The sequence below is a fragment of the Ctenocephalides felis genome, unplaced genomic scaffold, assembly GCF_003426905.1.
Source record: "Ctenocephalides felis isolate EL2017-DRISC unplaced genomic scaffold, ASM342690v1 CF-g0.4_SCAFFOLD_03572, whole genome shotgun sequence".
NCBI lineage: Eukaryota > Metazoa > Arthropoda > Insecta > Siphonaptera > Pulicidae > Ctenocephalides > Ctenocephalides felis.
The window spans coordinates 13,331,023-13,357,631 of NW_020539726.1; the positions used below are offsets into that span (position 1 = coordinate 13,331,023).

Consider the following 26,609-nt stretch of genomic DNA (forward strand, 5'->3'; position numbering starts at 1 on the left):
AACTTTGAATTTTTTGTTCGAATATTTTCAAAATTACTAAATTTCTGTAAATGCATTTTTGCACACCGCCTACTCAAGCAAAGTGTGTTTATTGAATTAATCTAATCGGATGATCCATTCTCTCAAAAACAGCAAAATCGTTTTGACATCCTTTGCGCTCCATTCCTCCGAAACGGTTTAAAATTGCCTTTTGCATGAACGTTTCGCTATCGTGTACGAACCGAATGATTTTTATCATATACAATCCATATTGTCGAAAATGTCGAGGACATTTGTTTGAACCGTATAAATAACCTTCAAAATTAAAAATTAGGTACGGAAATCAAAAAAAAATACACAAATGTGTACACATTATTAAAATACCTGATAATTCGATGTACATATGTCCAATAAACATTTTGGACTGCCAAATCATTACTTATTTTTATTGAGAGTCCTTAATCGCTGGACCTGCGTTCAATAAATTTAAGTTTCTTGTCTTGTCTTAAATATCTTGTCAATAACAACGGTTAATTGGTAATTTAATTTAGATTTAAATTTGGGAATGATAGCATATATCAAGAGTGTCAAATGTTTAAATAAAGAAGTGTACACTGTTTAGTCCATTTATTTTTGGTACAATTGCTGCTAATTATATCAAATATTATTTCAATCTCAAAATACAAATAATGCATGAAGTACGTCCACAAAACGATGGATTCTAAATTAGCGGTACGCATACTCTGATATCAAAAAGTAGTGATATTTGAAAATAAAGTCAAAAGTATATTCAAACTATACATTCAATCACCTTTTACAATTAATTTGATATGGCAGCGTGTGAAGTATAGCTATCCTGCGATAGCACCTTCTGTAATTATAGCATCAGATGTTATGGGGTACGATGTAATAAATCAATGCAGTTCTTCTCTTAAGTCGCTTTGGTAAGTGGTAAAGGCTTGAGCAGGTCACATGCTAGTCAGTTTGGATGTCAACTTAGCCGAGTCTTGTATCTGGAGCAGAAATGGTTAATTTCTTCTTCCACAGTTAGAATTCTAAGGTCTTGATGTATTAGCCAGTTTGATACATATTTGAGGCGTTCGAGATTTGTTTTAAAATTTTGTTATGGAACCTCTGTAGAATTGCTATGTTTGATTTACTATCTGCAGCCCATGGTTGGCCGTAGGACCATATTGGTTTAATAATTGTCTTGTATATTAGGAGTTTATTTTCTAAAGAAACTTGTGATTTCCAGCCCATTAACCAATTAAATTGTCTACGTGTCAGTTCGAGCTGCTGGCGCTTTTTAATTATATGTTTATGCCAGGTTAGTCTCCTATCCAAATGTATTCTCAGATATTTAACTTCATTGGGTACAGGAACTAATTCACCACTCAATCTCACAGGAGGGCATGAACTTTGTAGTAGGGTGTAAGTTTCAAGTAAAAATTGTTTTTAACGGCATGGCTGGAAGATCACGGTTAGTAAGGACCACCATTAGTTTGTTTTTCAAAAGCGGTCGTAAGTCTATTAAATCTACAAGCAAGTATGACTTACAGCAGCTTACAGAACAACTAATTTTGATTGCTTTCTCAAATACTTTCAAAGTAACAGTTAAAAAAAACTAATTTCTATAGAGACTTATGAAGATAATAAAATATCATTTTAGTGCCGTATTTCAAATTTTATGGCAACAACAAAAATTATTTATTAACAACAAAAGTGTTTTCAAGTTTCTATTCAAACTCATTACGCGTACAAATTATTTTGCATATTATCAACTGATTGAATAATTGCCCTAGAACTGATAAATACACAGCAATACCATTTTGCAATTCATGTTGATTGGCAATTCTCATAGTTACCACCAAGGTGGAACAAATAAAATGTTATTTTTTTTGTTTGTTCTATTACTCACAACTCTTGTTGATTCAAGAAATATTAGACATAGGCGTAAGTTCAACATTGAAATAATTTTGAAGATTAATTAAGAGATCGATAATAACACAATAAAAATATTATAAGTAATATGTAGCAAGTTGATCTACATATAAATATTTTTGAAGATAATCGTATTGTTGGAGGTGAAGAGGCTGATATTTCGGACTATGGTTGGCAAGTTTCTTTGCAAGCAAATGGTGCACATTATTGTGGAGGATCAATAATAAGTCCGGAATGGGTCCTTACAGCAGGACATTGTATTCTCACGTAAGAGTTTTGAGAAATTACTCATTGTTAATTAGATTATTATTAGATCAAAAAGAGTACTATCAATTTCCCAATGTGTTATTTAGATATTTATTATATTCAAATAATCGTAATATTAATAGTTTGCAGCAATATCCATACATCTTCTCATTTAATCATGCGTATAATACTAAAATTATAAGTAATAAGCTTCTATATATTTCTCAGTTTGAATGAACAGGAATTGATTAAATACTCTTTAATGTATAATAGAACCGGACATAATAAAATATTGCACCTAAAAGTAAAATAGTGGTGTATTGCATCGTGTCTTAAGGCAAATTGCTGGAACTTTCCATACCGTAATGAAATATTCAAGGAAAATTAAAAGTTTTCAGATAGATTATTATAAATGCTGTAACTTTCATTATTTTTATTTTATAGACGAAATATAAAAGTTTTAAATTGGACAACGAGGTTCATATATATTGATGAAAATGTTAATGAAGAAAACCTAACTAATCGGATTTAAAATAAAGAACACTAATATTTTTAGGAATGATATAAACTGAATTGCAAAGTTAAAATTATTTATTTGAAGTATATAAGTGATGTTTAGAGCTTTAGCTAGAATTAGAATTAAAATCCGAATTATTTTCTATATTCAAAAATAATATTTTTTAGAATTAAAAGAAGTTAGTTAGATTTTCCCCAAAATCGTCAACACATGCAGTAAGTTTTTAAATCATTCGGATGCTAAATTATCTCAAAAATTGTAACATATAACTCCGTATCTCCAAAACGACTAGACCTGTCTTTGTCAAAAATTAATCACGACTTCTCGCCATCATTGCGAATTGATTGTTTTTTTTTTTTGATCATTCAAATCGGAACTCCTGTTCTCTCAAAAACTCGATTTTTATTTTCTGTATTCTTTGCTTTGTATCTCCGAAACGACTGAACCAGCTTTTGCCAGAAAATAATCAGCCCGTCGTCTTATCAATAGAATTCATTCAAATCGTTTGTTTGGTACGCCCGAATTCGTCGACGAAAAATTGTATTCGCACATCCAATTTTTCTAATAATAAGGTATGCCAAAATGATCAGAAACTTCTGAAACGTATAGATATTCAAACATTTTTAATTTCAATTTTACAATTGCAATTGGACGATTACAATAATTTACCCTATGGTAAAAATATCTGGATTACTTCAGTTTTTTTTTAAATTTTTTTATGAATTTATTCGAATCATTAGTGATTTACACAGTTTTATAATGTCTAATCATTTAATTTAAATTTAACACATTTTGAATAATTGGATATAGTAATTTGATAGTAGATAATTATAAACACTACTCCAAAAGATTTTTTTTATGTTATACACATTTATTAGAAATTATGATATTTGTAATTAAATATCTTTGATTTGGTAATTGCTATTCTAACATTCTGTCTTTTATTGTGGTTAAAATCATTCTTTTATTACTAAAACATATTTCTAAGCCGCGAAATGATAAAAAAATTATTTTGATTTACATTTGTTATTTATTGTCACATAATCCATTACACTATCGAAATTCATTTATAAACTCCAGTTATAAAAATATCTAACAGACATTCTTAGCTCAAACATACTTTTTGTTAGAATTCATCTCTTGTTTTATAACATAGAATTGTCTATCGTTATTTATAGATAGGCAAGGTAAAAATATAATTGTAATTGACTAAATATTGTCGTAATTATTATTTTTGATTAACTAACACAAAATGAAGTAATAAGACATATAATAATTCAGGCGAAATTAACCCATTAGTTACTGATTTCAGAAGATAATATCTGAAGCACACTCTTCATATTGTATTTATGTGTTTAAAATTTCTCAGGTTAAGGCGCATAAATCTTCTTGACAATTTTTGTATTTTCTTTCTTTTACTATGACTCACTTCATATATAAAAACAATTATTGCTATTGCATAGCCTATAATTAACAACACAAAGGCTCCACTAATTTCACTCGATGTTATTCTGATTTTAATATCATCGTCCAATATTTCAGTTTCATTAACGGTGTTTGATTCGTGAACCTGTAATTTCCATTTTTCAAACAATCCCGCTGCAACACATATAGATATGACACGATCAAAATTAGTCTTGAAAGGAAATCCTTTTACATATAACATTTCTATTGGAAAACTAATTACGGGTTTATCAGATACATAAACTTGACGTATTAGGTCATCCGAAACATAGGACAGAAAAGTTGGCTTGTAAAAGTTGTCACATTTTTAAAATCGGCGATGTATTCCAAGGACCGTTTTGCTGGTAGTTCTTTATAATGATCCACAATATATTTAGAATTTGAATCGTTGCTATGTGAAAATACGAACAATGTAGTATCAATACCTACTACGGCAAGACCACTTTGCACTATTTCGTCTTCACTTGAAATTTGATATTCTTGTAAAGGAAATGTGTAGGTATTAATAAGACCAATTTGAAATATTGCATATAAATTTACATTAAAAATAAACCAAAATGCAAGAAGCATTCTCAAGGCATAATATCTAGGAAATTTACCCATAAAATTTGTCAATGCAATTGAATACATAGTCAAAAAGGAGCCAATTATAGTTTTAAATATTGAATAATCATTACTATGTTTCGCTAACAAGAAAAATAACACAGATGCGATAATAAGAGCACTTGTGGAAGCAAGAAATACAAAGGGTGGCAAAATTTTATAAAAGTTCATCCATCCAGGTGCAAGACCAGCCAATGGTAACACAAATACTTGCGGATCTTGAAGATAATGTGTTGAGTAATCAAAGTATTTATGAATAGAAGATTCAGGAAAATTCCGCCAATTGCAATATCTGCCTTCCGTTGATAAAGATACTCGTACATTCCAGTGCATGTTCCATTATCACTCACAATTCCCCAGTTTTCAGGAACTGAAAACGATCGAAACTCAAATCTGCAATTGTAATACTTTTCCAAGACCTGCAACAATAATACTTCATACCCATTAGTGAATGGTATGTCCACATCATCCTCTACTTCCAAGTCATTAACTGGGAGTACAAAAGGCGGCCAAATAATCGCTATAACTTTGATGGGACATGCGAGCATATTGTTGCGTATTTTAACTGGAAATAAATTTTCCTCGTATTTCATTTTGCCATCCACACAATGATTTATAACAGTATAATTGAACAATTCATCACCGCAACTTCCATTCTCATAAGGAAACCAAGTGACAATATTAAAGGTATGAATATCATAATCGTCAGGCATCAATATCACACAATTGATCACATATAAACTCCAAAGTTTTTGCATCACGTATATAACTATATTATCTAGAAAATCATCAGTATTAATAAACAGTATAATGAAATATGCTTCGGGGTTCCATGTTGGCAAGTTTTGGAGAAGCAATAAGTTTTCTTCAAAATCTTCTTGTGATTGTATTAGTAATATGTACGCCGAAGTGCGTTCCAAATGTATTTTCCAATGAGAATGATCCAAGGCAACATATTTTGTCAAAACTTGCCATCGTAGTTTTGAATGTATACCTTTTAAAATACGACTGTCCAGTCCCACAGTATTTAAAGATGATGTTTGATTTGCTATCATTGATACTGAGTAAATGATCATGCCTCGACCAAAATATTCTAGTGCAATTTGATTTGCGCAAGCTGCCTGACTTTTGTGTATCTGTTCAAGTTTTGTATATTTCACAAAATCAGAAGAAAAACACGTTGCAAATAAAAATGACAATATTAGAAGTGTTGTAAAATTCAAATAATTAATTTGATATGTCTTGAACATTTCCGAAGTAATAACATATAATTATTGTTTTATTATATAATTATTAATATTAATGAATAAATTTGTGATATTTATATTTTATAAAACCCAATGAACCTGCACGTGTTTGAACTGAACGATTATTCGTATATCACGAATTAAATATAAAAGTAAAAGTGAATATAAAATCAACATGATCTTAATTATCATGTAAGCCATTATATACACGCGTGATGCTATCTTCATATATATTTCGTGAAACGAAAACCATGTATTATAATTAGCTTCAGTTCAGTCTTTACAAATCTTCACGATAAATTTTGTTTATAAATTCTGCGAATGAAATAGTGATCGTCTGCTGGATTGCGATACTATCTCAAATATGGTTGCAAAAACAATTACCTAAACTAGCTGTAAGTGGAATTCAGTCTCAAGGCAATTAAGGCATCGTGCTGGAACTTCCCGTACCAATTTTTTTTTTAAACGATTAACATTTTTTAAAAAAATTCACTTAAAAAAAAATAAGATTTTTGAGAAACTATAAATTGGACCAAAAATTACTTTTTTTTGAAGAAAAAAATTTAAAAAAAAAAAAAAATGTTTTCTTTATTTTGACATATTTTGGAAGATCTAAATTTTTTTCAAAGCAATTGTACTGCTTTAACTGCATAAAGACGAAATATCAAAGCGCGTAAGCGCCGCGTCGCTGTCTAACGCGTAAAGATTGGTACGGAACCCATAGGACTGTAAATCAAATTCATACTTATTGTTAAAATCTCTATAAAATATCTGATAATTTGATGTGCATAAGTCTAATGATCATTTTTGACTGCCAAATGGCTTTTTTTACTTTTTTTATTAGATCTCCGAAACCGCTAGACCTGCCTTTATAAAAATTTGATCGGTTCTTTACCTTGTCAATATGAGTAAAATGTTTTTTGAATTATCAAAATCGGACACTCCGTTCTCTTAAAAACTGAGTTACCGTTTTCGGCACTTTTTGCCCCGTATCTTCGGAACGGCTAGACCATCCTGCGCCAAAAACTAATCAGCACGTCTCCTTATCAATACAAATCGAATGTTTTTTGAATTATTCAAATCGGTTGATCCGTGTTCCCAAAATCGTCGACAAAAATGTGTATCGGCAAAAAGGTTCCTCACCTCTGCTCTATTCTTTAATTGTTTTTAGTTTGAATTTTAAGGAAACGTATATTTTTCTTCTCGGTTTTTCATAAATGTGCATTCTACGTTTTTGTATAACACAAAGAATGTGTTGTAGGAGAGATTACTTTATATATATATATACATATATATACATATATATATATATATATATATATATATATATAATCAAAAATATATTAATATACGTGTGTCTACGTAATTTATTCCGCAGTTATACATATTCTGGAAAAGACTACACAATTCGAGCAGGTTCTAATCGACATGATATGGGTGGTGAGATTTACTCGGTAATAGAAGCAGTGAGACACCCAAATTACAATTCATATAATACTGATAATGATGTGGCTCTGGTGCGAGTTGAAAAACCTTTTTTACTGAATGGGAAATCCTTGCGCGAGGTGAAATTAGTGAACTCAGGAGGTAATCCATCGAGCGGCACTTTAGTGACAGCCACCGGATGGGGCACCTTAGAGGTAAATAGGAAAATGAATTTTATTTTTAAAATTCAAGGTAATGTCATCTCTCAACAAATTATGAAGGAAAATTAACTAAGCTGAACTCTGTGATTATTGAAATTATTTAACACATTGCTATGGGCGTGTATGGGTTAACTGCATTAATGAAACAATATTGAATAGTACTGTTCTAGGGCAGTTCCGTGAGCTGAGTTGAGCTCTACCTCGATTCAGGGAAAAGTAGTGTGAGAGATTACCCATTGCCATTTCAAACCGCAGTGCCCAAAATGGGTTAGTTTTAATATGAAATATGTTTGCATCTATATTTTTAAGAGAAAATGGACATAGCCGCTCCACATCGGGGACAATGTGACCTCACGATCATGTCTACATAAGGCAGTGTGCTTAACATTTATGCCATAGAACACCCACGAATGCATTATTCGAAAATTTCTATTTTCCCACTCCTGGCTGATAATCTCATAGATTGTTGGACATATCAACAAGAAATAAAACTATTAGTTAGTAATTATATGAGTTCCTCATGGTGTTCCACGTGTAATGTGATTTCGATCATTTTAAATAATAAGAATTAGAAACTGAAAGTTATAAGTGATAAACTGTAACATTAAGTTTGGAAAATGGGTTATAATATGGGGACAATAGTTTTAGGTTCTGGTTCCAAATTAGAATGAGATGTATATTGTGAAAATGTCATATTGTGACAATTGGGGTTGAAGCCCCCTTCTTGGGGTATGCAATGGCTGCCAAATACTATATTCTAGCCTTGCAACCACATTACGAAGGGCTTACTTCAACACTCCAATCGTCCGCTAAAGTACCTGTAATTACCTGTGGGGGTTACATACATGGGGGTTACATACATCAGGATCCTGAGTAACAGAAAATTTTAGTAAATAATGCTTAAAATTAAATTAGGTTATTACTTAAATAATTGTTATAAACTTTTGTTACAATTAACTAAAAACATACTACTCATGTATCATTTCGTTAATTATTGTTTGAGTTAGTTATTTGTAAATATTTTCTATATTACTTTTATATTTTGAATATTGATCAGAACTTAAAGGTCCTATAGGCTGTTGCACTAATTTGACTTAATACTATTTTCAATACTAGCCGGTTTTACAGATGGAAACCCAAACAACTGTCCTATCTCTGTGTGCTGAATTATTATTACAATTTCTGTAATTCGGTGAATATTTATTGATGCAGCAATGCTGATTAGGGACTATTCTCAATTTAAAAAAATGTTATATATTAAGTGAAAACCGTAGTCACTTAACAACAGGCTGTTTGAACCGTGATGAATCCTCTGATTTAGTTCTAGTCGTTCTAGCCACTTTCCTACGAACGAGTACATTTTATAAATATAAGTAAATTCGTAACAATATAGCCAGCAATAATTGTGTATAAAATATCTACTATATACATGATGTTGTACACCAGAAATTTATTAACAGTTATCAACATCTATATCATATTAACTATCATATTAAATTTATTAATCTTTACAAAATGAACTCGTTACTAAATACAAAATAATATATGTACGCTTTTTGTCTTTCCTTAAAATAAATGATTTCTTAACATAAATTAAATTTTTAATGTTATAACTAATGTAAATTTTATTTTTTATTTATATGTTAGATGTTTTGCTAGACACTGGCATTAATAGTCAATTTTATATTGTTTTTAAACATTTATAGTATTCTATCTGTTTGATCGATAGCAATATCAGAGTTACCTTGATTTGATTGATCTTCACTTATAATGTGATATTAAACAACATAAAATATACATCTAGTAATATTTGAAACGAACTAAAATACACATTTGAATCATATCAATAAGTTTCATATACATTTATATATCGTTAGTTAATAATTTGTTATTTTAAGAATGAAATTTGTGAAAGTTTTACATTATTTTCAGCATCATGGCACCGGTACAAATAAGCTGAGAAAAGTTACAGTTCCAATTGTAGATCAACAAAAATGTCGAAAACTCTATGATGCAAATGATGATATTATTACGAGCAAGTAAGATTGAAATTGTAAATAACACACAATAAATAATTATATATATATATATATATATATATATGAATATTTTCGAATTTCTTTGCTCCCAGAGGCTCCAATGCTTCCAAATTAATTTAGAAAAAAATCTGAAATTTTTAGCTCTTAATATTAACTCTAGATAGTCCGCAGTCCAACTAAAGTTTCTTGGCTTTTCTTCGTAAGTAAATACTTATGCCATAAAATACATCACATTTTTGCTGTTTTTTTATTTATAATCAAAATAAGCAAATAGCAATGTTATTCTTTTATTCGTTTTGATTCACTGGTCGCTAAGTTATTAAATTCTACGAAAGAAATGGAATCTTACCCTTTTTTCTATAAGAAACTTTGGTTGGAATGCGAACTATCTTAAAGCTAATATTAAAAGCTTAAAATTTAGAGAATCTTTTTTCTATTAATTTGGAAGCATTTAAGCCCCTGCAAGCAAATACAAATACAAAATATCCATATTAAAGACCACCCTTCAGGACTTTTATATAAATTTTCCTGCATGTCAACCAAAATGTGAATTACCTAGTTACTCTATTTCAATTACAAATATTGCTACATTAGTATTGAAATGTGAATATGTCGTATTTCGTAAACATGTTAATTTTTTCTGAACAAAACTTCTTTATTAGTATGGTATGTGCTGGTGTTCGAGGTAAAGATTCTTGCCAAGGTGACAGTGGAGGGCCATTAGTAACAGAAGATGAAATATTAGTCGGAATCGTATCTTTTGGATCAGGATGTGGCCAACTACCTGGAGTTTATACAAGAATTGCTTCACCACAAATAAGAGAGTTCATAAATAGAATTGCTCATGTATAAAACTAAATATTAAAACGTTGATAAAGTGTAGTTAACAGGATTTCTCATGAACACAATTTGCAATTATAAAGTAATCAGTCTAATCTATAGACTCGTATTTCGTATCAGTAAGCAACATCTCAACATATCATTTCCGTTGATTTCCTTATCTAAAGTGGATTCAAACCATATTCTTTCATTTATAAAATACGTCTATAGTCGCAGACATGTAATTGAGTGATATGTGAAAATCAGAATAAAATGCAGAAATTATTGATACTAGTTTCATTTTTATTTCCCTTGATCGTCTGTAAAGGTACGTAATGAATTAACAATATAATTGATGTTTTTACAATCGATGCAATAAAAGTAAATAATAAGAAATCTATAAATGATATGATATGCCTCTATGAGCTTAATGCTGAGTTTTCGAATTAATTTTAAATTTGTGTAAATTTTGAGTTCGTTTGTAAATTAGTTTTTTTCAATTTTTCAGAGACGTTTTAAATAATAAATGATAAAATATTTTTAAAAATGGCGCTAATGATGTGCCACTAAATAAAATCCTAACTAGTATCTTCTATTCAGTTGCATGAATTTTCACTTTCTTTTATATCTCCACAAATCAAACGTTATAAAATTTTAATACAAATTCAAATCATAATTTAAATTCAAATAGGATAAAACCATATAATTACTTATTTAATTTGAAAAACTCTATTTAAGTGACAATGGTCTATGATTATAATGTATTTTTTGATAAAATAATTGAATTTATAAAATCAATTTTAGTAAAACAATACGCGACTCATTTGACTTACAGAATGAAGTTTGTTAAAAGAAAAAGAAAATTAATAAAAAAATATATGTAATATTCATTTGAAGTTTATTACTTTAACTTCTAAATTTATACAATCTGCAAATAATCATTGTAGCCAACACATATTAATTTGTAAGTAGAAAAAAAGTGTGAGTTTTTTTTAGAAATTTTCGAAGGATGATACGACCATCAGCGCTAAAAATCTATGAGTATTCATATATAGATTTGTATGTAGGAATATTTCAAATAAATTTTTACTGTATAAATCTTAAGCAGAGAACCGAATTGTTGGTGGAGAAGAAGCTAATATAGCGCAACATGGCTGGCAGGTATCACTTTTATTATTCGGAAATCATTATTGTGGTGGAGTAATTATTGACAAAAATTGGATTTTAACAGCTGCACATTGCATTGAAAAGTAAGTATATTTTCTTCTATTATTTCATTTATAATCCCGATTATATATGCAATGGTGATACATATAAAAATGACTTCATTAAAAATATTCAGATTTTTTTTTTCATAAAATTATGATTATTTGCATTAAATTTATGAAATTATGGATAAATAATGTAAACATTAATACAACAATAATACAACATAATACATCAATAATGAGCGTTCTAAATCAAAAAAGTATAGTGCAAATAATTACCTTATATCGACATCCAATGCTCTCTGGAAGTATTTGACGCTGCTCACCTGAAAAATGTTATTAACATTATTCTTAATGTTTAAGATTTTTTTATTTAACCTTAAAAATTTATAGCTTAAAAATCGTAAAAAAATGTAAAACTCAATAAACAATAACTTTGTTCATTATCGGAAATTCGTAAATATCACTCTTTGAGAGAATGGAGCATCCGATTAGAATGATTCAGAAAACATATTACTTGTGGTGACGGTGTGAAGAAATGATTAGTTTCTGGTAAAATATCCAAAATAAAAAAAAAAATGTTTGCTATCATTTCTTTTTAAAAATATCTAAAAAGTTTTTGAAATTTTTCACATATACAAAGTTATTCAAAAAATTTAGAGATTTTAAGAAGTTTCTTATATAGCTGAAACAAATTTAGAGGGAAGTCCCGTAACGCCGGACGGCACCTAGCGCCGGACGGCACCTAGCGCCGGACACTATTTAACTCGTATTACTTAAGCGAGTATAATTTTTTTCATTTCAAAATATAAATATTCAAGAAACATTCGATTTGTATTGACAAGGAGACGCGCTGATTAGTTTTTGGCGAAGGCAGGTCCAGCCGTTCCGAAGATATGGGACAAAAAGTGCCAAAAAGGGTAACTCAGTTTTTAAGAGAACGGAGCGTGCGATTTGAATAAATCAAAAAAATACTTTACTTGCGTTAACAAGATGAAGAACTGATCTAATTTTCACGAAGGCAGGTTCAGCGGTTTTGGAGATACAGTAAAAAAAGTAAAAAAAAAATGCCATTTGGCGGTCAAAAATGATCATTAGATATATGCACATCAAATTATCAGATATTTTATAGAGATTTTAACAATATATAAATTTTGTTTACATTCTTATGGGTTCCGGCGCTTACGCGCTTCGATATTTCGTCTCTATGCAGTTAAAGCAGTACGATAGCTTTGAAAAAAAGTTCAGAATTTCCAAAAAATTCAAAATATATTTTTCTTCAACAAGTCTTTTTTTATCAAAAAAAAAGTAAATCTTTGTCAAAAATTTATAGTTTCTCAAAAATCTAATTATTTCAGAGTATTTTTTTTTTCAAAAATGTTAATCTTTTTTAAAAAAAATAATTTGTATTACGGAAAGTTCCAGCAATTTGCCTTAATGCACGATGCCATGCGCCCCACTAGTTTAATTTTGTTCTGTATGAGTGCTAACGGTCACTATACCCTCATTTTTCGTATTTCCCAGTCAAAGAATGAAAATCTTATGATGAGTGCTCCAGCTGAGGGCCCAGCCAAAAGAGTGGATAAATAGTGATTTTTTTGCAATATCTAGAAATGTTAGTCAAACATACACGTGTGTTCAATGCAGGTTATTTTAAACTCGGGGCTTTCCCCTAATTATTCAATTAAATTTCAGAATGTTTATATAATAAAAATTAGATGTATAAAATGAGATCGTCTTGTAAACATAATATATACAGTCTATTTCCCAAATATACGCACCTTCATTATATTAGATCTTTGAATACGAATTACGATTTTTATAACAATAATTCGAAAATATTTAAAACAATTGTTATTAATCATTGATTAATTGTTATTGATTATTGACTCAATTTGCTTTAAGGCACAATACCATTCACCGCTGGTTTTTCTTTTTAATCTTGTATCATTCTTTTTCTAACAGCGAAACAAATGCCAATAAAAGATATTCAGTTCGAGTTGGAAGTAGTACACATGAAAAAGGCGGAAAAGTATACAAAGTCAAAGAGACTATTCTACACCCAGAATATGATACTTATACAGTAGACTTTGACGTTGCTCTGATTCGCCTCGCCGAACCAATTTCATTCACTGCCTGCACGGTGCGTCCAATTCAAATTGTGGATGAAGGAGTAAAAACATTGGATGGAGCAATGTTAACGGTTACTGGATGGGGATCCAGAACGGTGAATCAAATTTTTAACAAACATTTAGATAGACTATTCAATTTTGGTAAGAACTGCTATAACGTTTAAATAATAGCACAAATTTAAAGCCAGCAGTGCCTAATCTAATGATAAAAACGTGGAACGCAGCTCGGTTCTGAATCTAACTTCCCAAACGTTTGATATCAAATAGTATGATAGCAAACTTTCAGTTGAGATCATAGATCAAATTAAAATAGTTTTTCGAGGATATTGGTGCTATATATGCACTTTACTATTGAATATATAATTTAGACACAAGAATGGTTAACAACTTGGTAGACTTCTCGAAAAATACTAGGTTGAGGAATGTACAACTAGAATAGCTCAAAGAATACGTAGTTCTGAATGCTATTGTATTCATATAGCAATTTTTTAATAGTGTAATATTTAAGATTTTGCATGTTTTTTAATTTGCAAGGGTAATTCAGATTTTTGTATTACATACTAATTATTTAAATTATTTTTTTAAATTTCAGATGATAATATCTGAAAAGTCTAAAAATCAGGCTTAAATATGGCTTGGTTTTTTATTTACTCAAATTTGCATGAAAAACATTGGTGATAAAAATTTTTATATGATTACCCGAAGTAAGAGAGCTATTAGAGCTTTGCTGTAACAATCTTTTTTTAATCAAACTATCTTGAGATCCACTGATTATATCTCTATGAAATAAAAATGGATAGTTACTGTAATTATTCCTCCACCAAATCATATAAGAATAAGTCAGCAACTGTTGTTCATTTTTTAACAATTAATCAATTTCTAGAAAAAGTGCGGTGTTATAACTTTCCCCATATTTGTGGTTAGTTGTGATATCTATAGGAAAGAATAGCGACAATAATTCTGTTCATATAAAGTTGTGGTAGTTCTAAGGGTCCTCTATACTATCTTTGGGCAGCTTCTTCTTCAGGCTTCTTGGAGTTGGTATCTCAAGAAGCTGAGTGTCTATAGACTATAAATCGACAATAATGCCTTCGATAATTTATTCTTCACTCATTTTTGAGAAAATTGACTTGTTTCTAAATATTTTATATATTAACACAAACTATAATTAATACAAATAAAATATATAATGTCTCACTTAATATAATTTTTTTCTAAAATCAACGTACACTAAAATTATTATCTTATTATGTATGATAGAAATAGTGTCTCCTGTAAAATAATTTACTTATACCTACATTTCACAAACTATACATTCCATCCAATCTTCTTTAATCAAAGCTGTATATAATTCTTGTATGTTGTAACTAGCCCCAAGGTTTTGTTTCAACTAACCGCAGATGTGATTTTTTTACATTAATCGAGGTAACTATCTATACAATTTAGCAACCAGAAAAACTGTTAAATTATGAAAAATTGATAAATTTGATGACATATAAAACTTAAAATTAGTCAACAATAATAAGACAAACCAAAATTTTATGGTAGCAAAATTTTATATTACTTGTCAAAAATGACGGACCTGCACACTTCAGTTTATTGCCACATTCTTCGAAACAGTAGTTACAACAATATTACGCACAAAGGTTTATATTACATGTCCAATGGAGACAAATATTTCAATATCATATCAAAAAACTCCTGTTACGAGTTACCCCTTTTGTAAGTAGCCCTTAGTACCGCAGTATAAAAGCGATTACAATATATGTCAAAAGTATTAATTTATTATGTTTAATTCATTTAAATTATTTGTTTTTTATAGACTGGTGGAGATATCACAACAGAGTTGAGAAGCGTTAATGTACCATATATTAATAAAGAAAAATGTGATGAATATTATTCAACCAGCAATGGAATAACAGATAAGTAAGTTTTAATTGTGGGTAGTGGTAATTAACGTTATACGGCATAATAAATTTGTTATTTATTCTTATTAGTGCGAGTCGATTTGTATGGGTCAAAAAAAGTTGCATAGGCACATATGATTTTCGGATACTAAGGATCAAAATTAGATACTTTGCTGATGAAACTATATCTTTAAAATGAGTTCTGAAGTCCCGTGTCCTGATCCAAATATAAGGGTTAAAATTTGAAAAATTCCATTTTGGCACAATTAGAGTACCCCAAAATGTATGCGTCCAAATGTATGACCGACACCCACTAACTTTGCAAGGCCGATCCACCCATGCCCGTCGTTTACCTCCTGAGACCCCCCCCTGAAAGGTTTTTCAAAATCTAACACTTACCTTTGGGTCAATGCACGGGGCTTCAAAATTCATTTTAGAGATATGGTTTCTTGAGAAAAGTATCTGATTTTGATCCTTAAAATCCGAAAATCATATGTGCCTAAGTGACCTTTAATTCGACACGCCCTAATATCTAAATGCATATATATAGGAATACATAATTTTAGGTGCACACTTGGGATTTAGATATCTACAAATGTATCTATACATACATATACATGCAAACTTATTATTAAGACAGCTTGTAGACTAAGAAATGTTTAGTATTAGAAATACTGAGAATAGGTCGCTAATAATTTCTAATACATTGAGCATATTTATCAACTGTTCTTTTTTTTCGTATTGTTCAATACCAAAACAACTAGTGAAAAGTGACATTTTGCCTTAAGGCAAATTGCACAGACTTTGCGAAATAATTGACTTAATCAACCGAATTTGAGATTGAGATAGTTAGATAGCTATTTATTTCGAAAATAAAGTTTTCGCTATCAATTAAATCTTGGGCTCGCCCGTAGGTAAGCAGTTAAGATTGGGTTGCCATCTGTCAAACAGACTAGTATTAAGTCAAAATCATGGTCAAATCAGTACAACAGCTTCTAGAACTATTAGGTTCTGATTGCTGTTCAAAAATTATATAAAAAAAATCTTACAATTGCGTTTTCCAATTGAATTTTCTTTAAAATTGATTCAGAATTTTTGCCTGAAACGTGGACTGAAAATTTTTTACTTTTCTGCTAATTACAAAGAAATCGCTCAGCCGATTATATAAAAAATCTAACCAATGCGAGTGCTTGTCTAGCTTTTAATTTTTTGAAATTGGTCCAGCCGTTTCCTGGTCGGTCAATGTTGTGAAAACATCGAAAAAACGTCAAAAATATGTTCACACACACATACATATATTTTTTCCAAATTTGGTCTCATTCGATTCAGAATGGCTTGAAACGTCGAGAAAACATAAAATTAGCAAATCGGATTTTTTGACGAAAACAAACTTCTCCTTCGGGAAGTTAATGAAAGAAATCTGTTTTTACTTATAATTTATTAGATTCTTAAAGTGCCCCCAAGCATAGTTTATAACTTCATTATTGATGAGAGAAACCTTTTAAATTAATCCTTTTATTTATGATTTATTTTCAGCATGATATGTGCTGGTTATCCTGATGGCGGAATGGACGCTTGCATAGGTGATAGTGGGGGACCATTAGTGAATGAGGGCAGAGTACTGATCGGTATCGTTTCGTGGGGAAATGGTTGTGCGAAACCTAAAAAACCTGGAGTGTATACAAATATTGCTGCTCCAAAAATAAGACAATTCATAAAAAGCCATACAAATATATAATATCAATAATTATTAGTTCTAAAATGAATATGTAAACGAATTTCTTCAAAATTGTGTAATTCACTGATCTTAAGTTGTATCATGTCATGCAATATGAGAATTGAATTTTATGTTGATATCACTCAGAACATTGAAATCATATAGTGGAAAATTGAAGAGGTTAATAAAAAAATACAAAATGAAACTAGTTGTAAGTAGCATTTTGCCTCAAGGCAAGTTGCATGTACTTCTCCTAAACGTGTAAATAAATGGCTTTATCTACAAAAATTAGTATTTGCTAATTAGACAAAATGTTCAACTATTTACATCTAAACCAAAGATTTCTCTTTCTTTATAAATGATTTTCTATTGATATCTTTGAATCGTACTTATGTCTGAAATTGAATAAATTGAAGTAATTTGTTTCATCTATTTTGGGTTCTAAAATTGTATTTTGAGTCCATGCGTAAACTGTAATCAGTAGCTACCTATGAAATACCACAGAACGTACATATCTTCGGCTTAGATTCTTCTTAGAAGCGATCATAAACGAGTAAAAATTCTAAACTCTGATGGATTTTTATAATTCAACCTTATCGTGGTCTTATAATATTTTTGTATGTTATTTCCGACAACAAAATCCATTGTTAACAAAATTTCATTGAAATTGTCAAAAAAGTTATTTTCAATGTTGAATTACAAAGAAACGGCCCGGCCGATCTTTATGAAAAACTAATCTATGTAACATTTTAATATTCTGATCTCGTGTGATTTCCAGCCAATAACTTTCGAACAGTTTTTGAATTTTTAAAATCGATTTGAGATTGTGGCCTACAACGTGGACGTGGAAATATTTCACTCTTTTCTGCCAATTACAAAAAAACGACGATAGTCGATGGTCGTAAAACTGACCAACAATAGTCTTTTTATCGAGATACATCGAATAAAATTTAAGTTTTTAACATCGGTCCAGCCGTTTATTAGAAAACGTCGACATAAGGTCAAAAATCGATTTAAAATTACAATTTATAGCAATTGCATATCTGTTCTTTATCATTTTTCATTATAGTAAAATAGCAAAAACAATGCCTTCTGTTTTTTTTAAATAGAAATCAAAACTTGTAAGTTACATGAACTATTGTGAGATTTCCTTAAGTACGTGGCGCACTACTTAAAAGGCCACCCAATGGTTGGCCTATCTACATTAAATATATTTTTATTATCAAAATTTGACTGGTACTGATGATATAGTTTTAATTTATAAACATATTTTAGATCTATATTTTTCAAAGATTTTTTTTTATTGTTTCCACAGCAATCAGAACTTTTTATTATTGTTCTATAAGCTGTTTTTGTGTATGGCTTATGACCTTAAGGTCTTGATATGAGAAGCAACCCGGTTCGGTTCATCCTTCTTGTTATGTGTTTGTTGTGTGTGTTATGTGTGGTTTTTTTTATATATTAGCTCTTATGTCTAATAGTGTGCACATGATTGTATGATACAACTATGTCCACGAAGGACGATTTCCACTTAGAATTATATTGTGATCTATAACCCCAAGTGGAAATTTGACATCAAAGTTGCCTGATGTCAGGCTTGGCAGTAGCGGGAATCGAACCAGCGAACCTGGGTCTAGTTGGTGCTAGCCCACGATCTAACCGATTTCGCCACCGCTGGCCCTCAAGAAAAAAATACTAATATTTGATGTCAGGTTGCCTGAAATAATTATTAATTGCAACAATTGTATACGCAATTAAGTCCCTCCTTCGATTAACTCAGGTTGTTGGATTATAATTTAACCCTTGTAGATGTGGACTATATGAAATACTGGTTTGTTGGTATAATTAATGTATTTGTTGCAAGTTCTTATTACACTAATGATTAGTCACAGTTCTAATTGAGAAAGATATATTTATTCTAATTGAAGAAGATATTTATTGATTATTTATTACATATATTACCGCTACGCGGACTTTAGTTTTAGAACTAAGAAAAGTAAGTCCGATTCAAATCGGACCGGTGTAAAAGCTCAGTGCCATGAAGATTGCCGCCTTCATGGCCAATATAATAAAATGAAAATACGTCCGAAAAACAATGGTCGTAGGTATTATGTAACTGATATTTATAGCCTGAAATATTATTTACGACATATTAACACATAAAATACATTTTACAACATATAAAGTATTTGAAACTTATCGCTGTTATCATATAAGTTACGTTATCTACTACTTAATAATAAATTATCCATTTTAACATTGAAACAAAGTTTTTTCATCGGAGAACTTATTGCTTGTAAAATTAGTTTATATCTTATGACCATGTATTTGTGACAAAAATTCCCAATATTGTGAGTATTACCATTGAACAACTAATTATAGTTTTTATTGAAAAAAATTATGCGACCTTTTAATATTATCTTTTCGAGTATTTTAATGTTCTGATCTCGTGTCGAAAAATCCCACATTGTTTCCTATATCTTATCTATCTCACTTCATATTATGAAAATTTAGTTTCAAGTATTAGAGATATTACACAATTTAGTTATAATTAATATGTATTATTCAGTTACGACAAACTTGTGTTAATTTGTTTATCTATTATATATTTTTATCAAAGATATGAAAACCTTTTTTAAAATATTGGTTTTAATCGATCTGTATATGTTGACAAATGTTGCTGGTAAAGTGGTAATATTTTTTTCTAATAATTTTTAGACCATGCAGTAAGTATCTTTTATTTTTAAAATTTTTACAGCGGAAAAAAATTCTGGTCGAATAGCTGGTGGAAAAATAATAGATATATCAAAATGTGGATGGCAAGTTTCATTGCAAACATTTGATCAGCATCTTTGTGGTGGTTCTATAATTAATAATCATTGGATACTGACAGCAGCTCAGTGTGTTTTGGTGTAATTTTCTTTATAAATATTCTGATTATAAACAATAATAATAACATTTATTATATATTACAAAAAGTTTTGAAAATTATTTTATTACTAATTTATGAATGCAGTCTGAAAGTAAACTGTTATCTATGTCCAATGAAAACTTTATCAAAAAATATAGTTGAATAAAATATTGTTATTTTTAATTTTACAAATTTCGAGAAAGTTTAGTAAAAAGATAAAATAGAAAAGTTTTACTAAATTATTTCTTACGCAATTAATTCGTACAGTTGTCGCATATTCAATGCAATGAATTCAATTAATTGTTCTATACTCTTTTCATTCCAAGTAACACTGAATTTCAAAAATGTCTCAGTTTTATATCAATTCGTTTTCCAGTGGAAATGCTGATACTTATTCAATTCGTGTTGGAAGCTCTAGGCACGACTCCGGTGGTGTTGTATATAATGTCACAAAAATTATAAGACATCCCAAACACGATGAACAAACATTTGATTTTGATGTTGCTCTGGTACGTGTTAACACACCTATCAAGTTTACAGTATGTAATAGTAAATCCGTCAAAATTGAAGAAAAAGGCATCGAAACACCTCCAGGAAAAATGGTCCAAGTCACAGGATGGGGTGCAGAACAAGTGAGTATCAAAAGTCTTAATAATGGGTATTTGAATAATAATATGATAATTCATGATCATTCAATGCCACGATCATCAGGCAATTTTCAAATCAAAAATCAAATCAAATCAAGTCAAATTTTTACTTGAGGTTGTAGATCACAAATATGCAGATGTCGACAACATAGTAGGGTTGTAGTAGAAGGGTTGGCATTTGACATTTTATAATTTACATAGTTGCCGAGATGATACATATGCGTTCCAAATGACGACATGCTTGACCAACGACGAATCAGTAAGCCGTAACGCACTTCCATTGCATTTCCTCTGATTTACACCCTAGTTGTGCCTAGAGAAGTTTTACTTAAAAAAATAAATCAGAATAATAACCATAAAATTCTAAATGTATAACCGTAAATATTCAAGCATAACTATTGAAAAACTAGTGCATGGTGCATGGTATCGTATCTTAAGGCAAATTGCTGGAACTTTCGTACCGTAATTAAAAATCTTGGTACGGAACCCAAAAAAATTACACATTATGTATACACATTATTAAAATCTCTATAAAATATCTGATAATTTGATGTACATATGTCCAATAAACATATTTTATTGCCAAATGACTGAGAGTCCATAACCGCTGGACCTGCCTTCCCAAAAATTTTATCAGTTTTTCATCTTATCAATTTAAATAATTTTTAAAAACTGAGTAACCATTTTTGGCACTTTTTGCCCCGTATCTTCGGAACGGCTAGACATGCCTTTGCCAAAAACTTAGTCTTTAATAAACTTAGTCTTAAACTTTAATCAGCACGTCTCCTTATCAATACGAATCGAATGCTTTTAGAATTATTCAAATCGGGTGAAAATTGTTCCCGAAATCATCGACGAAAGTTTGTATCCGAACACACACACACATCTATTTTTTCTAAGGTATGCCAAAATGTTCAAAAACCTGTGAAACGTAAAGATATATAAAAATTTTCATTTTCGATTTTTTCAAGATTACTATAACTTACCCTACGGGAAGTTAAAAGATTCAAATATTTCGTATTAGTATTCATACATTGTATTAATATTTGTCATTTATTCTAAAGTAATTACAAAATAACTCGATTTCTCTCAATTTTCAATTAAAAATAAAATTTATATTATGGTAATTGAAAAATCAAATACCATCATAAACCATTAAGTAACAATTTGGTTTAAAAAACAATTACCTAATTCAAAAACTTCTAGTATGAAAATAATGTCTTAGTAGCATATTATGAACCAATTTATTATTACATATGCAGGCTGGAGGTCCCGACTCATATTTCCTGCAGGAAACATGGATTCCTATTGTAAGCAATGAGATCTGCCAAGAAAATTATGCAGAAGATATAAAACCCAACCAGGTTACTGATAGGTAGCGATATCATTAATTATATTTTTCAAAGAAATAGAATTAACTACATTTATCAATTTCGACACTAAATTGTTTAAACAAGCAAAATAGGTCAATGGTGATGATTTATTGCAACTTTTGAAGTGTATGTATATATGTATGTATGTATATATAACAAAATGGAGTTTCTTTAATAAATTTGAAAATTCGAAAGAATATTACATTTTATTGCCAGTTGCAGTTTTTCTTATAATTTAATCTTAATTATTTCAGAATGATATGCGCTGGTTTTCCAAAAGGAGGAAAAGGTTCTTGTACTGGCGATAGCGGAAGCCCTATGATAGACCCAAATAGAAATCTTATTGGAATTGTTTCTTGGGGCTCAGGATGTGGCAAACCAAATAAACCGGACGTTTTTACTAAAATAGCACATCCAGAAATTCATTCTTTTATTCAAGAAAATATTGTCAAATAGTTTATAAAATTGAAGCAAAATAAATCAACAGGGGTAAACTCGTTTTTGCCAAAAATGTTTGGAACATTTATTATTTCAGACAGTAAATCAAGGATTAACTTCTATTGGTAATTGATAGAGTTCGGTAAAGTCTAATACGGCGACTGTTGAACGAGAGAAGATAATCACTTAGGTGTCCATAATTCTCTCCTAAGTTACAATATTCAAATTTCAAACAACGGCATTTTCTGTATATTTATCTCTGGCAATTTCGTACCCAAAGAAATATGATTTTAGAATATTAAAGTAGTAGAGTAGGAGGGGACGCATAGATCCAATTTGACCTTATGCAACTATATATTCTGAAAACCAATCCAATTATATCAAAACAAATATTACGTATCACACAAACAACTATCTGACTATGGTCAGTAAAACTCCCAGCTAATTCATCATTGTAAAATAGTGTTGTTTTGCTGTTTTTTAAAAATGTGTAACCTGATCTTTTTTAGCCGATAGGTGGCGTAAAATGGGACGGCAAACAGATCATTTATTTAATTTTAAAGAGAATTTAATAAATAATAGCCACATTACTTAAACAATGCAAAGTATAAATTTCACGTGTACATTTTTTATAGAGATAACACTGTATATAACATTGATCTGGTATTTCGATAAAAATATTCATCAGCAGAATTGGAGTAACTATATATTTGTAAAATAGTTTTTTAACTTAATTTACTTTTTTTATTAACTTCCTGTAGGGTAAGTTATAGTAATCGCAAAAAATCAAAACTGAAATTTTTTGCATATATTTACGTTTTGAAGGTTTCTGAACATTTTGGCATACCTTAGAAAAAAATGGATGTATGTGTGTATGTATATGTTTGGATACAATTTTTCGTTCATTTCGGGCGCACGAATCAACCAATTTGAAAGGTTCAAAAAACATTCGATTCCTGTTGATGAGAAAACGTTCTGATTAGTTTTTGGTGAAGGCAGACGTTCCGAAAGGGCAATGATTCAGTTTTTGAGAGAACGGAGTACCCGATTTGAATGATTCAAAAAACATTTTACTTGTATTGATGAAATGAAGAATTGATAAACTTCTAAAACTTTAAAATATTTTTTTTTATTGTTATGACAATTTTCTTGATTTTTTAAATTATCACAAGTTGCAGTGTATCTGCCCCTAAAAATGTTAAGGTGCATATATACTGAAAATTGTTTTTGTAACTTCTCAATCCATGAATTATAAATATTAAGATAAATATCCAAGTTAAATCTGTCATAAGATAAGACACAACACTAAAATACATTAATAATAATCTATTAGCCAGTGTTGTTCTATAAAACAAAATTATACAAATATCCTTATTTAAATTAATGCAGGTTCATAATGTAATTTTTAGACAAATCTATGCAACTTTAACAAATCGATCTTACATATATTATTTTTATAAACCATAAATTTAGTCATTGTGCTCATAAACATTTGAATTATAATATTTTTTATCGATATTGAATCCGATTACTTCATATTGATATTGAATTGATGATTGAAAACTGTTATTTAAATAAGCGTATAATTATTTTTGCCTAGATTTTGAATAACAAATATGTTAACTCGTTTACTGCATAAGTTTTATCAAGTTTTATCAAGTTTTGCATATATAAACATAAAAAAATGACTAAATATTTTAGTGACGAATACAGACAGGTGAAATCAAGATGAAGGAACTTCTGTTAATAATCGCCTTGATCGGATATGTCTTTTCCGAACTCCCGCCAGAGCTAGGTAAAATTTATAATAATTATTCTATAATAATATCTATAGATAATTTGAATAGACATTTTTCTAAAGTGTTAATTTATAGACCTACTCTCTCATCATATTTTCCTTGTATTTTCATTATCTATAATATTTTTGGGAAAATTTTACTTTAGTTAGTGTTGTTACTTTTTAGATATTTTTGTGAACTTCGCGTAATAGTAATCGCAAAAAAAATCGAAAATAAATTTTTCATATATCTTTACGTTTCAAAGATTTCTTAACATATTGGCATAGCTTAAAAATGTTTATGTGTGTGTAGTGTATATATGTTTGGATACAATTTTTTGTCCACGATTTCGTAAACATGGATTAACCGATTTGAATAATTCAAAAAACATTCAGGTCGTATATTGATGAGGAGACGTGCTGATTAGTTTTTGGCAAAAAGTTTTTTTTATATTTTAACAGCAATCAGAACCTTACGTCCTATGAGCTGTTGGGCTGAAACTTCTCCTTTCTTCGTATTTTTTAGATGGTAACCGATGGTTAACATAATGGTTAACATAACAATCCATCCATATTTGATGATTTTTTTGTTATTAGATTTAATCGAATAGAGCTGACTTTTTTTTTATTGGTGTAGCAATGCCGGGCAAGGGATATTTTCACTTGGAAATATATTGCTGTCTATATTTCCAAGTAAAAATCGTTGTCACTGCTGCCTGACAAAAGGCTGCTCGAAGTGGGTATCGAACCCTGGACCTCTGATTCAGGTCCCGTCGCTCTTAACCACTTACCTACGGGCAAGCCCTTTAGCAAATAGTAATGCAAAAAAGTGCCAGAAATTTTAATTCAGTTTTTGAGATAACCGAGCGTCCGATTTGAAGATCCAATATAAAAAGTAAATTAGTGGTATATGGCACCGCGCCTTAAGACAAATTGGTAAAATTTCCCGTACCGTAACAAATGTTCGAAAACAATGAATGTTTTCAAATTAGATTAATACAAATACTGTAATATTGTCTAATATTTATAAGAATTATATAACCTGAATTACAAGGCTAATATTATTTATTAACTTCCCGTAGGAAATTTTTGCATTTCTCGACGTTTTGAAGATTTCTGAACATTTTGGCATACTTGAGAAAAAATGGATGTGTGTGTGTTTTGTGTGTCCGCATTTTTTTGTTCACGATTTCGGGCGCACGGATAAACCGATTTGAATGGTTCAAAAAACATTCGATTCCTATTGATACGGAGATGTGCTAATTAGTTTTTGGCAAAGGCAGGTCCAGCCGATACGGAGATAAGGAACAAAGAGTGCAGAAAATAGAAATCGAGTTTTTGAGAGAACAAACTATCCGATTTAAATGATCTAAAAAACATTCCATTAGTAAAGATTAGGAGAAATGGCTATTAGTTTTTGGCAAAAGCAGGCCAAAATTTCATTTTTTTTGTATATCGAAAATAATTCTGATTTCAATTTTAATTCTGGCTAAAGCTTTAATGCTCACCTATATACTTTAAATAAATATTTTTTACTTTGTGATTCATTTTATATAATTCTTATAAATATTATACAATGTTACTGTATTCATAATGGTCTATTTGAAAACATTTAATATTCCTCGAACATTTCGTTACGGTACGGAAAGTTCCAGCAATTTGCCTAAAGGCGCGATTCCATACACCACTAGTTTCATATTTAAGTATATAAGTGAGCTTTAAAACTATAGCCAGAATTAAAATTAAGATGGAATTACTTTTGATATACAACAAAAATGTTGGAAATTAAAAAAAATTGAATTTTTTTTTCTCTGAAGCAATTGTTTTGTCAACACAAGCAGAATTAATTTTGAATCATTCAAATCGGTTGTTTATTTATCTCAAAAACTGCTGTTTTTTGTACATTTAGCTCTGTATTCTTGAAATGGCTGGACCTGCTTTTGCCAAAAACTAATAACCATTTCTCCAATCATTGCTAATTGAATGTTTTTAGATCAT

The 26,609-nt window shown here is 29.8% G+C and overlaps 4 protein-coding genes across 4 annotated transcripts in view; all 4 read left to right on the forward strand.

Moving 5' to 3' along the window:
• Nucleotides 1–5,942: 5,942 nt before the first annotated feature.
• On the forward strand, nt 5,943–10,534 carry LOC113388102 (trypsin-7-like). The gene is made up of 4 exons (XM_026625509.1): nt 5,943–5,962; nt 7,376–7,637; nt 9,576–9,682; nt 10,345–10,534. The coding sequence occupies exons 1-4, from the start codon at nt 5,943–5,945 to the stop codon at nt 10,532–10,534; spliced, it is 579 nt and encodes a 192-aa protein (XP_026481294.1).
• A 172-nt stretch (nt 10,535–10,706) lies between these two features.
• LOC113387769 (trypsin-3-like) lies at nt 10,707–17,629 on the forward strand. Its single transcript, XM_026625147.1, has 5 exons — nt 10,707–10,829; nt 11,610–11,751; nt 13,675–13,936; nt 15,664–15,767; nt 17,285–17,629. Exons 1-5 carry the CDS (start codon nt 10,775–10,777, stop codon nt 17,484–17,486), a joined length of 765 nt encoding a protein of 254 aa, XP_026480932.1. The 5' UTR covers nt 10,707–10,774; the 3' UTR covers nt 17,487–17,629.
• A 2,459-nt stretch (nt 17,630–20,088) lies between these two features.
• LOC113387772 (trypsin-2-like) lies at nt 20,089–22,881 on the forward strand. Its single transcript, XM_026625150.1, has 5 exons — nt 20,089–20,148; nt 20,224–20,365; nt 20,753–21,008; nt 22,286–22,398; nt 22,651–22,881. The coding sequence occupies exons 1-5, from the start codon at nt 20,130–20,132 to the stop codon at nt 22,850–22,852; spliced, it is 732 nt and encodes a 243-aa protein (XP_026480935.1). The 5' UTR covers nt 20,089–20,129; the 3' UTR covers nt 22,853–22,881.
• A 1,669-nt stretch (nt 22,882–24,550) lies between these two features.
• Nucleotides 24,551–26,609, forward strand: part of LOC113388103 (trypsin-like) — a 7,243-nt gene continuing 5,184 nt past the window's right edge. The window contains exon 1 of the mRNA XM_026625510.1: nt 24,551–24,629. Coding sequence (XP_026481295.1) covers nt 24,563–24,629 — 67 coding nt within the window. The 5' untranslated portion in view covers nt 24,551–24,562. The remainder of the gene's footprint in view (nt 24,630–26,609) is intronic.

Bases quoted from the DNA above. Each gene is read 5' to 3' on its own strand.
- LOC113388102 (XM_026625509.1), top strand. From the start codon at position 5,943: ATGACAATATTAGAAGTGTT. The intron at 5,963-7,375 runs GTAAAATTCAAA...TTTATTCCGCAG, and splicing joins ATGACAATATTAGAAGTGTT to TTATACATATTCTGGAAAAG. The intron at 7,638-9,575 runs GTAAATAGGAAA...CATTATTTTCAG, and splicing joins CCGGATGGGGCACCTTAGAG to CATCATGGCACCGGTACAAA.
- LOC113387769 (XM_026625147.1), top strand. From the start codon at position 10,775: ATGCAGAAATTATTGATACTAGTTTCATTTTTATTTCCCTTGATCGTC. The intron at 13,937-15,663 runs GTGAATCAAATT...TGTTTTTTATAG, and splicing joins CTGGATGGGGATCCAGAACG to ACTGGTGGAGATATCACAAC. The intron at 15,768-17,284 runs GTAAGTTTTAAT...ATTTATTTTCAG, and splicing joins AGCAATGGAATAACAGATAA to CATGATATGTGCTGGTTATC.
- LOC113387772 (XM_026625150.1), top strand. The intron at 20,366-20,752 runs GTGTGTTTTGGT...TTCGTTTTCCAG, and splicing joins TGGATACTGACAGCAGCTCA to TGGAAATGCTGATACTTATT. The intron at 21,009-22,285 runs GTGAGTATCAAA...TTACATATGCAG, and splicing joins CAGGATGGGGTGCAGAACAA to GCTGGAGGTCCCGACTCATA.